The 16,826-nt window shown below is 41.9% G+C and overlaps 1 protein-coding gene across 1 annotated transcript; it reads right to left on the reverse strand.

The window, feature by feature from the left end:
- Nucleotides 1-207: 207 nt before the first annotated feature.
- Nucleotides 208-13,081, reverse strand: VCPIP1 (valosin containing protein interacting protein 1). The gene is made up of 3 exons (XM_057426284.1): nucleotides 10,229-13,081; nucleotides 4,777-4,863; nucleotides 208-2,164 (listed from the first exon to the last, which is right to left on the reverse strand). Exons 1-3 carry the CDS (start codon nucleotides 12,927-12,929, stop codon nucleotides 1,293-1,295), a joined length of 3,660 nt encoding a protein of 1,219 aa, XP_057282267.1. The 5' UTR covers nucleotides 12,930-13,081; the 3' UTR covers nucleotides 208-1,292.
- Nucleotides 13,082-16,826: the final 3,745 nt, after the last annotated feature.

Here is a 16,826-nt window from a genome sequence, read left to right on the forward strand (position 1 = left end):
GGAAGCAACAATAGTGCATTTAATATGACTATGAAGATCAAAAGCAAACTCCAGTATCAGATACACATTCCATCCTTAGGGAGCAAGCACAATGGCTGCTTCTTAAAAACTAGCACTGCAGGTCTGATGAACACACTACTTAAGTGGATACCAGATGTATTATCACTGATGCAGGGAATGCTGCATCACAAACTGAAGCGAGGCTAATAGAGGTGGGTAATCTTTACTGACACTGAAATGGCACGTATTCCCCTTGTTTCCATGCAGTAAACAGTGAGCTTCCACTAGCTCCACTGTCACTGAACACTTTAGGAGAATATATTTTAAGAGAGTTGTTTCCTTCCAATAAATTGTTAATTTGCTTTAAAAATGCCAGCTATTTATTTTTTGCCATTACTAACCAATGCTAGTAATTAAAGTATTTTAAAAGAAAAAATGGATTTGCCATTGAACATTTGTTGTTTCCTGCAATTGCCACCTTCTCTCCTGTAGTTGTGTTAAAAGTTGCACAGGATCTGACCAGTTGAGTATTTGGAAGGAAATAAAAACATGCTATCACTTACTAACAGAGCACCAAAATGGTTGCGTTGGCTCAGACAGCCAAGCATAACCACACCACATTCACTTTATCTTCATCATACACTAAGCACCCTTTTTTCTAACTTGCTTAAACTGATAATGTGGAGTAATTAGAGAGTTTAGTAAAGTTACACTTTTCAAGATTTCTGACAAGCATATATATCTGTATGAATGAACGTTTTTAAGTTGGAGGAAGTGCCAGCACAGTGTAACTGAAGTACTGTATAGGCTACATTATCAAATTTAGCAGAAGTTCAGTTTTAGTTGCTTTTTGAAATTTATGTGCAATTCATGTTTATAGTGTGTTTTCAAGCAGAATTAAGTGCCTGGGACAGGATTAATTTAGTCACGTTTCTAGTTATTCCTGTTCTAGCCTTTCCAGTGACCTTAAACTAGCATGGTAAGAATGGGCTTCAATTTTAAGACTTTTAAGGAATTAAAAATTACAAAGAATTTTCAAGAACCCACATTTACAGCAGATATTCATCTCAGTGCATTTCCTAATAACTAATTTAAAGGTAACAGAGCCAGCCTGGGCAGCAGTATGGTAATATTGAAAGCTATTGCCAATCACACGCTTATCATGCACTGAATAAGATGATATAATCTTTGACATACATACAAGACTTAATAACTAATCACTTTGTGTGGCCCAGCCAATAAACATTACATTTGAACAGTAATTTTTTCTACCCTTATTAGATTTTAACCTATCAAGAGTGATCCATTGGCTCAGTTGCATTAGTGATTCCTGCATCTTGACTATCCATCTCCTCAAGCTCCTCAACAGAATTTCCCTTTTGTGCTTTAGACCTTGCAGGGAATGTTGTTCCCACAGAATTCACCATGTTACTATCAGTTGATTCAGTATTCAAGTGTTCAGTACCACCTGGTGCAGACAGTGATTCGGGTAAGGCAGCCTGAAAGCTCCCAGTTTTAGCAGTTGAACTCACTGCCTCTACTTTTCCTTGAGATAGATCAACTGATGCTGACTGCTCTGTATTCTGATCCCGCAAATGTCTATCCATTGAAGCCTGAATAGAAGAGACCATTTCCTGCAACTTTTTTCTCTGTGCCTCAATCAAAGTGGGGTCAAGCTGCCTGCTGTCTCTCATTGTCACAACTCCCGGTGCAATTCGGATAAGCTCACTGTTACCAGAAGCAGCTGTGAATACAGAAGGCTCAATTTTAGTAGAAGGACTGAAGTCTGTTTCTGTGCTATGCTTTCTTAAAAGTGGTGTTTCCCTGGCTTTTTGATCATGTTGTTGACTACTAGATGCAGTTCCCAGGGAATGGCCCTTTCCTTGAAATGCAGTTATGTTATGTAGTTGTTCAGATTTCTTTTTCACCACACCACCACTACCCAGCTTCAGCATTCCATGTGAAGGACTTGCTTCCCTGCTTCTTGAAGTAGCTTCTGCTCGCACTTGACTTAAGGCCTCTTTAACCAACTCTTCAACATCAGGACCAATAGGAAAGTGCCCAGCAGCATCCACGCACAGCTCTAATCTGTCTTCTGCTGCATTGTATACAAAGTTTTTACCAGGCAGATGTGGGAAAGTACAGTGCTTGCCATCAGCCAAACCTATAAAGATAGAAGAAGTTATTCATGGTACTAAAATATTTTAAAGCATGCTTTGAATACACACACTGATTACTGTATTTAAACTTATTGCATCAAATATGTGGAAACACACTGAAACTTCATACTGTGGGAGGAAATTTAGGCTTGTATGCCATATGCCAGCAATCACAGTATAGTCTTAAGATGCTGCTGCCTTCTATGGTGATTCTAATGAAAAGACAAAAACGTAGTATATTACTAGATAAAATAGCCACCTTGCTGGGACGTGCAGTTCTGATACAACAGAAGTTGAAGAAATAGCATATGCTTGCAGTAGCACAAAGCAAGGCAAACCCCACGGCTACCACCACCACCCCCCCCACCCCCACCCCCCCCCCAAACCACACAAAACCAAAACAGAAACAAAAGCCAACCCCAAACTGAAACATACCCCTGCCCCCCACAGGCAACAACAAAAAAAACCCACACCCCACCGGCCAAAGAGCACATTTCAAAACACTACTGCTATATCTAGAGAAGTACTGTTTAGTACCACTTCCATATGTAGCAGGACTTCAGGGTGTGCAACTGCTGCTAAGCCTCAAGAATTTCAAATTTGCTATTTGTCTTCTCAGAGAGGAAGTGTTGCCAGATAAACAAAAGTGTTTTAAGTTTACAATGTTTAGTAGTCCTGGAGATTATAAATACCACAAACATTTACAACATTGAGATCTATTACAACATTTACAAAACAAACATGATACATAATATTTTTTATCTGCTGTTTGTCTCACTGTCCTACTTAAAATTTGATTGATCTTCTAAAATTGAGAGTTCACTAGACAAATTTAAGTTCTGAAGCGCCTCTGTGTCAAAAATGGGTAGCAGTTTTCCAGTTTATTATCATAAAACTTCTGACACACAGCTCCTTTCTTCACATATCCACAGGAGCCAAACAGCCAAAACACAGAACAAAACTGAAACACAAATACCTATCCCTTTAAGAACCTGAAGAACATACTGTAACTACAGAATTTACCAGCTCAATCTTGATTTGCAGGAGAGAGCTGTAACAGCTTCTTCTAGGCTAAAACTACCTTTGAAATTGCAATTCTGAAATTTCAAATATGTTAAACAAGATCCACTAAAATCAAACTTCAATTGATAAACAGTACCTGCAATTGACAGAAAGCTTTGTTCTAAATGTCCAGTATCATAGTTGCATTATTACGTTATCTAAAATACTACAGATAGGTAAGTAGCTTCTTTAAGTGAAAAAGAAAAAAAAAGATTACTGCACATTGCAATTGTTTACTGGAAATGTAGTAAAAATCATAGAAGTATGTTAATGCTGAAATAGTAGTTCTACCTACCAAGGTAGTGCAAAACACCTACAACACAGAAATGATGTAATAATGCTGCAATAATGTTCAAATACAGAATATCATCTCCCACTGTCATAGTTCTGAAGTCATTTTTGCCAACTGACAATGAAAATCGGGCATTTTCTGTGAGTTAATGACCAGCTGGGTTAAAATCCCTTGGATTCATTTCAGGTTCTCAACTCTGGCTAGTTGTTAATTGGTCCAAAAGGTCCTTTCTATCAGCCACTGTTTAAGCTAATTCACTTGCCAGAAACAATACACCAGTCTTTACTGTACAAGCATAATAGAAGAAAACTGAAAGGAAACAGATCTGCTATAAGACACTTGGCATGCTAATTCTGTTACCCAGGCTAATAATTCAGTGGGAGGTAGTGGGCAGTAAATATACCACACATTTCAATTACTGCAAACAGCACAGAAATTATGTGATAAAATACCTCTTTCCACATATAATCAAGATTAGAGTTACGGCTGATAAAACTGCCTAAGAAATCACAGTAAGAAAGAAGAAAAAAAAAAAAATCATTATAATAGATGAAACCACAAGAGCTAAACTATGAATGTAAAGACTTGAGTATGAAACTTGAAATGTGATAAAATAACGCGTACCTTCTTCTCTAAAGAAAGATGTTATTCTTTGTAGGCAGTATTTGTAAAGCTGTCTAAAAATCAAACATACTCTTAACTACTTGCTTGGTTATTCTGCACATCGCCCAAGATGCAACATTTATCAATTCAAAAAGAAGATAGATAGCTTTGCTTTTGAACAACCATCTTAAGAATATGAAAGACTATTTAAATTTAAAACATGCAGTAGCCCTGTATAAAATAGCTACTAAGAAATACACTAGAAAGATTAACTGTTTATCCAGTAAGTGTTTTAAAGTGTAACAGGAGTAAGTCCTATGATCTTCTCTTTGTTTGATCTCTCTGGGGAAAAAAATAACAACCAAAATCATTTGACTTACTGAAGCTGTTTATACAATTCAGTAAGTTTAAATTGAAATGTATGGTTGTAGAAAAAATTTCAGAAAAGAGGTTTAAGTTGAATGAACTAGTCTTAGTAAAATTCCATAGCCTGAAGTTCTTGAGGAAGCATAAGAAGTTCTACAGTATCATGAAAATTAAAATGTACCACGCTAATAAAATAAAAATAAATTTATGTTCACAAGCGACTCAATACCAATTCACAGTTTTAAAGATCTGGAAACAGAAGAAGGAAGGGATAAAAACAAAACCAAAAAATACCTGTGGTTTTCTTCATCATGCTGTAGAATACTCCACCTGGCTGAAACAACTGAGGAAGCCCCTTTGCGTAGGACCAAACATCTTCCCCTGTAAAAATCAAACACAATTATTAAACAGTTGTATTTTAACATTACAGACAAGGCTCAAAAATGCAACTCCTTGAATTAAAAGGTGAATCCTCGCTCTCTTCTATGCAATTATTTATTGCAAATTTACATAACAGGAGCACAGGACACCAAGAAACTTTCAGGAAAACATACCACTGTCTGCAATCAAATATCCTACATGTTCTAGTACAAGGTTCCCAAATTTTATTTGACCCAAGCTGCAGCTCCTGGTTCTTTGCCAGACCCTATACACAAGTCTCTATTCCCCTCCCACCCATGCTTTCAACATAAAACTAGCAAAAAAAAAAAGCACACTTCCAAAATTCAAGCACATACCCTTGCACATTAAAAACCTCAATTCTATATGCCTACACCTTCTCAAAAATCAGATCTCAATTTCACAGCTGCCATACAGCAGACTTTATACTGTCATTGAGATACAAACATCTACACAGGCAGCTGTGCAGAAGCTGTGTCTTTACCTTGCTTGAGAGTTAGAAGCAAAATACAAAACCTGTGAGGCCCCAGCTGTCCCATGTAACTGGCATTTTCCAAAGATGCTAAAAATGGCATTGAAATGTGACAACTTCAAATGCCACTGAGAGGGAAAAAAAATACCCTAACTTGACTATGTAAGGAAAGGAATATAAGAAACAGAAAATTGGGTTACAGTGACAGAATATCAGTGGCCTAACAGTACCTGCTAAATTGGTTCAGATCTGCATTTCTACCTGTGCCCTTTTCCAATTTTGCTAACCACTTACCTGCTTGAGAGAAGTGACTTGTGATGCAGCTGTCAAACGGTGCAAATAAAAGGTACTGATAAATTCCATTCTCCTGATGCAGAAGCAAATACTGCCTGTATACATTTTCAGAAAAAATTGCTTTTCCCATTTTACATCAATCATTCAGGCAACATACCGAGATACCCTAAGTAGAAACTGCACCATTCTTTAGGCATTAAAATCTTAATAACCACATCTCTCAATTTTTTATTAAAACTGGAGAATGCAAGTCATAAAATTAACTAGATGCACTTACTACTTGTATTAGAGATAGCTGGGTTGGGTGACACTAAAAATACTACCATTATTTCTTTGCTTGCTGTTAAGAGGAAAATAAAAGTTAAAAGTTACTTTTAATAGCTTCCTACATACTGAACTACAGAGCACATCTAAATCCCTCCTTGCACTTCTTTATGCATATCCCACAAGCTAACTGTGGCTAGTCTCCTATCCACCCACGTCAGGTGAGAAAACATTTCACCCTCATGACATGTGCTATGTTATGCCTTGCAACCCTTCAAGCCACTTGCCGACTTTCCCACTTCCCTTCCCCAGCAGGCACTTGACTCCATACACTCCCCTGCTTGTCTATCCCGCCCACAAGAAGGGTTCCGTGTTATGCCAGTCCCCATTCTCTCTAAGAAGGGCACAATGCATCTTCATCATGTTTGGACTTCAAACATTTTAAAGATGATACCTACATAATCTGATTAATTTTAAATGCATTCCCTTGAACCATATATGCTCTGGTTCACTGCTCTCATTTGCACATCAAGCTCACAGATTTGGCCTTCACTTCCTAGCAAGAGCATCCAGGTAACAAACCAACTACTCTTCTTCATTATTTTCCATGATCTACAGAAGAAGGTCTTGTCTTTTGATTTTATCCCAGTAACTCCTGTCTACTGAGTTGCTAATAAATTTGAAGCTTCTCTCCAGCTCTGACTCCACTAAGAAAAAAAAAGGAAATTAAAAAATGTAATAGGAGCATTCTCTTTTCCTCCCCACTGTTGCCATTGTTTTCTCTCTTCTTCAAGCAGCTGCAGAGAGGGAGGGCAATCTGCTACCCCACATCCTTATTCTCAGTAACATTTTGCAATCCACATCCCTACATACAATGGTTCCAGAGCATCACTACTGTGGCTCTTCATTTCCCCCCAGGTCTTCCTGATGGTTTAAATACTGCCCACAGGAATCAAAACAACCACTACACTGATAAGCAACAGAATACAGACCATCTGCCAAAACCAGCAGCCACACAGTGGCTGACTTCATACTATGGACTCCTATGCTGCTGCATCTAGCAATCCATTCTTATTCGATACTAGAGGCTACCTTCCACAAGACAACCACCTGGCTTCGCTAAGAAGCCCAGGTTTTACACGTTAGTCGGATTCTGCAAGAAAAGATTCCCTATTTGGTTTGAGCATTTGTCAAGCCTTGCACAAGAGAAGCATCACTGTTTAGATAACCTTTTATGCAACACTAACTGCCTTTTATGCAGAAAAGTACGGAGAGCAGGGCTCACAAAACAAAATCATCTGCCACTGAAAGAAACACAAAGCAATGATACTGTTTTGATAAAGAGATCTTCCACGTAAAATCAAACCCACAGTCACAACTGGACTTTCCCAGATCAAAGGAACTAGCTTGTGTGATTCAACACAACTGCATTTGAGGTTTGCACATTTTTGTTTCTAGTTGGTTTTTATTATTTGTTTTGAGTTTCATTACCATGGCAGTAAGACACTTACAGGTCACAAGTTAATTTGGGTGATCATTTAGTTAGATTAAAAATTCCTTCAAGTTACTACATTTATCAAAGAGATGATGTTAACACTGTTCCCATTCCCTCGGACCAAACCTCAGCCCCACAAAGGTACGGCAACTAATGGAGACTACCCTACACACAAGCATGCCTCATACACTGCACAAAAAGAGCAGTTGCAAATTAACCTATGCCAGTGGAAGCCTAAGACCAGCACTTCATACAGCAGGGAGGACAAACAGAAGCAGAAAACAAAACAAAAACTCAACTGATAAATACAGGTTACAAGGAACTACAGGTGGCTTAAAACCAAGCTGCTTAATTCCAAGCAAATGACAGTGTTAATATATTTAATTTAAATCAGGCAATTTTGATTTCTTGTGCACTGATGAATTCATCAACGCAAAACAAACCAATGACAATAGATTCATACTTGGCTTGCATGTATCCAGAGTGCTTCTGCATGGGTGTAATTAAATCTGTTTCAAAACATAACGCTTTAGCTGTGTTAATGTAAAATTACAATTCTTTAATTCATTTCCTGATAGACTTCTGTATTTTGAGATAAAAAAGAGGAGAAAGCTTTACCAAAAAAACATGCATAATATGTTATGTGGTCCAGAAATTACAGTATCTCATTTCCCAGAGCTTATCTTTAAATTAGATACAGAAAAATTAAAGAACATGGTCTAAAACTGTAATCAGTTAACCGGCTGAGGCCAGAAATAAAAAATTCTACGAACTGAAATGAGAGAAGCATCAAGTCAGCCTACAGGAGACACTGTTTGACAGAAAAGCTTTTAAACATCCACAGTGAATAGTTACAGAAGTTTGGGCACTGGGGAGTTAAAAAAGAAAATAGCAAGCTACTTCAACAGCATCTCCTCTTTGGACTTTCCAATGTGACTGTATTATTAGATGCATGTTTTTAGCAGAACACAGTTACAACAAGAGCATCCAGGGTAAGCTGACTCTGAGAACTTCCCAGCACTGGTTTTTAGCAATACAGAAATGTCACTGAAAAATACTGCAGCCTCTCACCCCAGCAAGGCTGAATACACCACCCTGAGAACTGCCACTCCAACACTCTGAAAGTGCAAGGACTAAGGAAGTTTCTTAGAGTTTGTCGCCCCATTGAAAACTCCCAACTGTAAACAGTGACCTGCCCAGACTTTGTTTCTACAAGTATCTTTAATGGAAAATGAAGCCCTGGTGAGAAAAGTGATTATCTAAAAATAGCACCTTATTCAGTAGCTGCATTAGTTGTTATAAATGGTTTGTTTATCATTTGCTGCACCTTTTACTTCTATTAGTAACACAAAATAGATGTGGTCACAGAAGGGTGAGGTAAATTCTGTTCTAACCTGTGATTCGAAAGCAGAAATTAACAGCAGTGAAAGTCAGAGACAAGAAATGATTCTTTTCCCATTTTATGAATAAGTAGCTGTAAATAAAATGACACACCTTAATGCTGAAGTAACCAAGATACTTTTAAAGCATGTCAGAGGTTTTTTTGTAAGCCAGTAACTACATTTTCAGCAGTCTTGCCTGGAAACAGAAAGCTCTCTTTTAAGCCTCATCTCCAAATTGAGATAGCTTTTAAACCTGAGCTTTTCCTGCACTTTGGAACATAGATGCAGGTGTCAGTGTGTTGAGGTGACTAGTGATTCAGCATGCTATTTTGCAGTAAACAGTCAAGCTTTGAAAAGAATCAAAGTTCTGATTGGTGGACTTCTGACATACCAGTCTGTGATTATGCAATTGTTTCGTTTCTGAAGTATCACATGCTTTAGCCACACCAAATCCCTCCAGCAAAAGAGAAGGCTCCCAAAAAAAAAAACAAAACCCCAAAAAAACACCCAACAACACAAAAAAACAAACAAAAAATCTTGCAACCATTGCTATTCAACTGGTTCACAGAGCTAAATGTATGGTAATTACTGCCCTACTTCCTGACAGTAAGCAGCAGGAGCTGTGGAACCTGATGAAGAAAGTACACGAATGAATGTCCAAGTCTCCCGAGTCCAAATATGAATATAAAAAAACACAGGCACCTGGGAAAAGTCCTTCTGCCTTGAATTATTAACAGCCAGATTTACATGACTGACAACTGATAAGCATGGCTTCGCAACCCTGTGTCCACCTCCAGGATTCAAATCTGTGGTTAGTTTCTTCCAGTTTCTCCTCTGCTTACCATCTGAGATAATGCTTTTCACAGCTCTCTAAAAAGACCATCTCTTCACTTAAAATTAGCAGATTAGCTAAGGAGACAATGCTGTGTTCATTTGCTTAAACCAACACAACTCCCCTGTGGCAAGAAATGTCAAGATTTCATCCTACTACAGAGGTGAGAATTTGGTCCTCAAACTTCCAATGACAAGACACTCAGAGTCCCCTTCTCACCTTGGCTCTGACTTTATTTCCTGAAACCTGAGGGAGATTAGGAAATATAGGGAGCAAATAACCCACACACATACACATAAGATGTATGCCTAATAAATGACAGGAAAAACAGAGAAGACAACAGAAGAAATGCAACAACTTCTGATTAGCAAATCTTAAATACATAGCAAAGAAAGAACAAGTATCTCGCACACACATTTTAGAAAGTCACAACACCCAGCAAATCACTGACAGCATGTTAACCGTTCTTCTAATAGAGGAATAAAGGAACTAACCTTCTCTGTGGTTACAGAAAAGAAAGGGGAAAAAAAGGTATGTATGTAACTACAGGTTATGTTACCCTCTACTTAAAACCACAATTTTAAAATACAACTGGAAGTCAGGCTTACCCATTAGTGTTGCTAGAAGACAGAGAGAATACATCTCCTTATCCACTTGCTCTTGTAGTTCTTTTGATGAGATTTTACTAGTCAGAGCAACGTCTTCATGTTTCACAGCATGGGCCGCGTGTGCTGAAGCAGACTGCCTGCCTTCCTCCTTACCTTTCAGGATTTCTATGGCAATCCTGTCACCGTGCTGCAAAGGAACAGGCTCATTTTCCATGCCTTCTTTGGGAGGCAGCAGCTCTTTAGGAGGAAAGCCATAGCGAATACATTGCAAATAGGGAGGAATATTAAATTCTCTTGCTATGCTTTCCCGCAGTTCCAGGAAGGTGGTAGTGCACTTCAGTGTCAGCATTGACTGCCTCCCATCATTCGTGGTTATTCGAATTTTCTTTTCCTTTGCAGATGTTGGAGAATAGGGGGCTTTTGTTGGTGTAGCAGGTGCAGATGATGGCCCCTCACGAGCAGCCCCAGGAGAAGCAGTCCTAGGTTGCCCTTTATGCTCTTGTTTCAGTTTTTCACTCTTCCGTTTCTGCATTACAGAAGCCTGATCCGCAATGTTCTGCTGAATAGTTCTTTCAGCTTTGCTCATGTTCAACTCCTCTTTGTGCAAAGTTTTTGTCTTCTGTCCAGTCAAAATAATTTTGGTTGGAAGTTGTGACTCTAACTCTTGTCCTTGCTGTACATCATCAGCTCTTTGGGCATGAGCACCATCAATATTTACAGGTGTATAATCATCAGGGTTCTTTTTGGCAGTTTGATGCAATATTGTGTTGACAACTTTCTGAATAAGAATCTCACTACCAAATTCCCCAGGGAAGTGCTTGGTAACAAGTTTCATGGCGACATCATACACATTGCTGTTCAGAGAAGCGTCACTTTCATACTGGAACCAGTAGACGGTCTCTCTCACCACTCTTCCACTCCACTCTAGAGTAATAGGAAAAGCTTCAGGGAGGTTGTCATATTCTTTACCTTCCCAATAGTGCTTGAACCCACAGCCACATTTGCCACCTGTGGACCGAGTATTAGTTCTGTCTCCATCCAAATACGAAACAGATCCATCTTCTCTGACGCGACGCACTAAGTTACCATGACACCAGTTACAAGCAGTCAAACTACTCAGGCTATAGTCTGGTACCAGCACATCCTTCACGGGGTTGTAGGAACACACCAAACTGTTCAGGGGAAAGCTGTAATTTTTGTCAGGCCTCAGTTGTCCATGAGTGCTTTTTGCCAGGTTATATAGCTTCCCCCCGGGAGCCAGCCACTCTGGAGGAACATGATGCTCTGAAAGGGCCCCACAGATGAGGCACCTGTGAAGGCGGTTGTCCATCACTGCTTTTTTGGCAGCTGCAGTGACTTCTTCAGGCTGGATTCCTATTACACCAGTCCTTCTGTAGAAATACTGATGTACATCAGCTACAAGACTGGGATGGATCCCGTGTTTACTCATGAAAACCTCCTCCATTGCAGCAACAAGCCTCATCAAGTACTTATCTTGCAAACTTCTGTCTCCTCCAATGACACAGCCACCATCCTCCTCTAACTTGATGTACTTTTTGATGAGGTCTTGAGGGACTCCCCAGGCTTTAGGGAGTAGCTTCCTAGGCAGTTTAGGTAAAGCAGCACCTTTTATTCCAACTAGAGGAATGTAATGGTTTCGTCCTGAGCTACTCCAGGCTATGCAGATTGGCTTGTTCAACATGCCATCTTTTCCCATGCATTTTTCTAAGGGTATCAGGCCAGGGAGGAACGTCGCTGAATAATCTCCAGAGCTCCGCATTCCACTCAAGGAGTCTAACAGGATGATAGGCCGGTGAAGCACATTGGCCAGGCCAAAGATGTGAATATTCCTAAGGCCCATTGGCACACCTTCTGGAGGAACAAACAAAGGGTCACATTCATTGATAATGTCCTCCCACTCTGCTGCATCAATAAAGTCGTGGAAAAGCGCCTTGTAGTGACTCAGGTTCTCCTCAAAGTGCTTCTTTAGATTCTCCCGCAGAGCATGCCAGAACAGTTCCCTGCCAACAAGTGCCCGCGAGACTGCGTGGACGAGGCAGTGGCCATCTCCATCCACATGGACTGGAATGAGGCACTCCTGACTGTTGTTGGCCTTCTTGATGTCTTCCAGGGTGTCATGCAGGTAGATGAGGCTGCCAGAACGGTCCTTTCCATATCCGATGGTTTCAACATGCTCCGGCTCAATGAGGAAGGCGCGGTCACCCAGGAGGGAACAGTCAAAGATGTCTCCCTGGTTCATCTCCGTGAGGAGCTTGGCTTTGCCAGTCTGCTTGTCCATCCCGTAGCGAGCCAGGATGGGGGCCAGGAGCTTGCAGTGGTAGTTGGAGAGGCCCATGACTTTGACGAGCTCGGTGTTCCTGCGGGGTGGGCCGGCACCACTGACGCCCAGCAGCGCGTTTCGCAGCAGGTTGTGTAGCACCAGGTCGGGGTCCGTCACCTCCTCCACGGCCAGCAGCTGCCGCTGCTCGTGACGCTGCCCGCAGTCCGTGCACTCGATGCTCCCGCTGCTCTGCGGCCCGTGGGCCGGGAAGAAGAGCCGCGCCTGACATTTGGGGTCCGGGCAGGTACCCGAGAAGATGCGCCGGTCCCTCTTCTTGGAGGCGGCCGAAGGCAGCGGCTGCTGCTGAGGAGACGGCGGCGGTGGCGGCGGCGGCTGTTGCTGCTGCTGAGGCTGGGACATCGCTCTGCTCTGGCCGAGCTTCACCCCCACCTGTGCTCCTCCGCCCTCACAGGCTCATCCCCTGCGCCCCAGCTAACGACCGCCGCCTGACTGGTACTGGTACCGCTGCCGGCCGCCAACCGCCCATCCACCGAGCGCCCTCCTCCCGCCGCCGCCGCCGCTTCTCGCACCCTCCCCCCTCCTTCCCGGCAAACACGGAAGCTGCCGGCACCGCCGGTTACTGCCTCTTCGCTGCCTTAGCCGTTGCCCGCAACGCAACGGCCTTTCACTTCCACGCGCAGGCGCCAAGAGGTAGTAGCCTCAAGCTGCACCAGGGGAGGTTTAGACTGGATATTAGGAAAAAGTACTTCACCAAGAGGGTGATCAGGTATTGGAACAGGCTGCCCAGGGTGGAATCATGAGACCATCCCTAGGTGGAATCATGAGACCCTCAGTAACATGGTTTAGTGGTGGTCTTGGCAGTCGTGAGGTAAAGGTTGGACTTGGTGATCTTAAATGTCTTTTCCAACCTGGCTGATTCTATGATTCTCTCTATACCCCTCTAATGTCACCCCACCCACTCACACACACACCCCACCCCACCCCCCGGCATGTGCACTGAAGCAGGGCTCTCTCCCGTGCCGCCTGTTCCTCTGCTGGCACTAGGGGAAGGAGGCAGCTCACGCCGCCTGAAGCCTTGTCTCCCGCTTTGGCCCCATCTCCTCAGAGTGCTGCCTGGGCAAACTCCAGCAGGTTGCTGCCGACAAGGGGCTGGCAGAAAGAGGCACAGTGGGTGGCCGGGCTCTAGCCTGCACCTCAACACTGCCAGGCAGGGGGGGCTGAGAGCCTGGGGCTGTCTGGGCATGGAGGCTTTCAACCAGCACCTCAGCCACCACCTCCTCCCGGGTAGCAATCCCCTGCAGACATGGGAAGTGTGGGCTCTGGCTCCAAGTATCTGCCCATGCAAGTCACCACAGGGCCAACATGGGCTGCCCTCAGCGTCAGCATGGAGCATGCTTTTGGAACTGCCCAGGCCTTCTGGAGCAAGATGTCCCCTCGGTGAGATTTGGCTTCTCAAGCAGCTACGCCAGGCTGCTTCTCCAGGAGGTGATCTATCTAAACGGAGGTGTTCCCCAGCTGCTGACTGCTGATTGTGCTGGAATGAGACACGAGGAGTCGAAAGAACAAGTTGTTAACACAAGTGCTCCCTCCTGCTGGTGCTATATGAGGAGATAATGAGGGAATGGAGCTGGCGCTTATGTTATCTCCAGTGGCCATCTGAAATGAGACTTCATAAAAATGAAAGGGAATAATGTTCGCAACTTCCAACCTAATTACAGTCAGCTGCTGGCATATTCACGCAGACAGCTCAAGGAGGGTTACTGTCAGTGTGCAGGTGAAGTTTTCTGGAAGCCAGTCCAGGTAGAGAGTTATCTTTCAGCAAAGGAAAACAAACCCTGAACTTCTGAAGGACAAGGTAACACCTCATTGGGTATTACCAGAGTGACCCAGCCCTACAAATAGAAGAGCAGAAATTACCTCTGTTATCTTAGTTCTACTGAACACCAGGCATTTACATCCCAAGACCTTACCTATTCTGTAGTCACCCAAATGATGTAAAATTAGAGTAAAAATCATGCAGAATGTACTGTGCTTGTACTTTGCAATACAGAAAGCACGTTTCATTTTCATTAACCTATGAAAAGTAATTATGCAGCTAACAAATCATAAAGGCTTGGATGAGTAACATATACAGAAAAACTCTGGTCTGTGCTTTATCACAGGCTTAAGGAAAAAAACAACTCCAGGCCTGTGACACACTGAGCACTGACATCTTCCAGTGACAGCAGCAGAGCTGTGCACTCATTCCCTCTCGATTACAGTTATCTGTTAAGCATAGCCTATATATGTGTGTGTGTAAATGTATGCATTCCACATCATAATCTTTGATCTTTCAAAATTGATTTTGAAGAGGAAAAGGTGAAAATGATGAGACAGATTTTCATTCTTGCCTGATACTAATTCATTTTTTATGTGTATGACAGTAAAGTAGCAGCATCACCAGCTCCATAATCCTGCCAATGAGCCTTGTACTTGGGGATAAATCAGCAGTCTGTGCCCATTCATTCCTTAGCCTTCCTTTCATAAGTAGTGGGAACGCAGTGAAAATGCAAATAGGGAAGCCTGTGTCCTCTGTGAAACTGAGTGGCTGCTATTGAGCGCGGGCACCATTCAGGGCATCAGGCGGTGACAATCCTGTGCTAACCCAGCTTGCTTTTGTAAAGAACATCAAAGAATTTTTCTGTAACATCACTGGCCTCTGGAACAATCCATTTCTTAGCATATGGGAAATAAACACTTCTGTCATTGCTTAATAGCACTTTTTAGTAAACAATAGTCAGCACCCTGGTGAAATAAGTAGATTTTACTGTCAAGGCAGACAGAAATTTTGATGTTTTGTTTATTTCTCTAGACAGATGTTTTTATGAAAGCACTTGATAAACTATGGCTGTAAAGTCAAAAGCATTTCTCTTTCCTGTTCCCTATATTAATTTCACTGGTAAGTTATATTCAATAGAGGAATTTATCTTTTATGGTGACTTGACCCTAATTAACACAAATGTTTTCGATGAATGACATTTGTAAGTATTCCAGCTCTATGCAGGCTTATCACCATGATTGTTTGCGCAAGCAATTTCTGCAACAATAAAATTTCATTACAGAATCTTTGATAAAAATCACAATTCTCTGGCAAGTTAATAATTTATGCAAATCAAATGCGTATTTATTTACAAGCTTTATACACTGTATCTGGCAAACAGGATAAGGAAGTTCTGTGTTATATCGCTGAATATAGGTCATGCAAGTACAAAACCTTGAAGCAGTCTTAAAGGAAAATTCAGAAAATCCAGTGTCTGCCTTGTTAGTAGATACCCTGCAGAAGTGCAGCAAGGAGTCCTACCAGAGATCATAGCAATAACCACACAGGCAATGTGAACAGCAACATCACAGTCAGGATAACTTTCAAATCTACCACGTACTTGAAGATCACACTGATTACAAAGCTAAATCTATTTATAATGGGTCAGAAGAGGGATTGTCAGCAACAGGATGTATCTGAATCTATGCTATTTCGTTGATGAGAACTAAGCACTGACAGGCAAAAATACCAGGCTTTCATTCCAGGCCCAGGATGCAAGACCTAAAATTTGAAGTTTGACCTTCAGCCAGTGCTATTCCCTCTCTTCTTTGCCACTCACCCTCAGGAAATGGGTCATTCCCAGGTAAAAGCAATCATTTCTTTAAGGAACTTGTTTCTTTGGAGGAGCAATGACAGAAGTTTCAGCTAAACAGAAACATAAGGCTTGTGCAGTATGCCAAAGACCAGATCATGATAAACTAGAAGATGCTCTATTTTGTCAACCACAAGAAGTGGAAGTTATTACCAGCCTTCAGCTACAACTCAGCATGCTTCCTATACTGTCCATAGATATCCTTTCTCCATTATGGATAGTTAAAAGGCTGCTTTTATCTTCATTGAATCCCTGGCAGAGCTGATCCTGCCTGGCCTGCAAGACCAGCAGTTTTGTCTGGCCTGGCCCTAAAAGCACGCTACATTTCAGCCTTGCGCTATAGGAAAAGGAGAGAGAAAACACAGGTGTGAGCTTGAAAGAGGTTGGCAATATCATCACAACCCAAAATGAGTGCAACTTTTTCTATTTGGATATAACACTCTAGTGTCTAAAAGGCATGGGTAGGCCCCCAGCTGGGTAGTACTTATGATACCATAAGTACTATTAGTAGTACCAGCTATCTACAAGGAGTCAACAACAGTATGTGCTTCACTGTGCAGAGCAGCTTTGAGTCCCATGCAGTGTGGACTCTTTGTGTTTATCGATGTTGTTGAACCAGTTCTGC

This window comes from Pezoporus wallicus, unplaced genomic scaffold (genome assembly GCF_028554395.1).
Source record: "Pezoporus wallicus isolate ANWC-B61680 ecotype Strahan unplaced genomic scaffold, APGP_CSIRO_Pwel_v1 contig_4131, whole genome shotgun sequence".
NCBI lineage: Eukaryota > Metazoa > Chordata > Aves > Psittaciformes > Psittacidae > Pezoporus > Pezoporus wallicus.

Coding starts and splice junctions, on each gene's coding strand:
- VCPIP1 (XM_057426284.1), bottom strand. CDS start 12,929: ATGTCCCAGCCTCAGCAGCAGCAACAGCCGCCGCCGCCACCGCCGCCG. Junction 4,864..10,228: donor TCTTCTAGCAACACTAATGG/GTAAGCCTGACT, acceptor TGATTTTTACAG/GGGAAGATGTTTGGTCCTAC. Junction 2,165..4,776: donor CATGATGAAGAAAACCACAG/GTATTTTTTGGT, acceptor CTATCTTTATAG/GTTTGGCTGATGGCAAGCAC.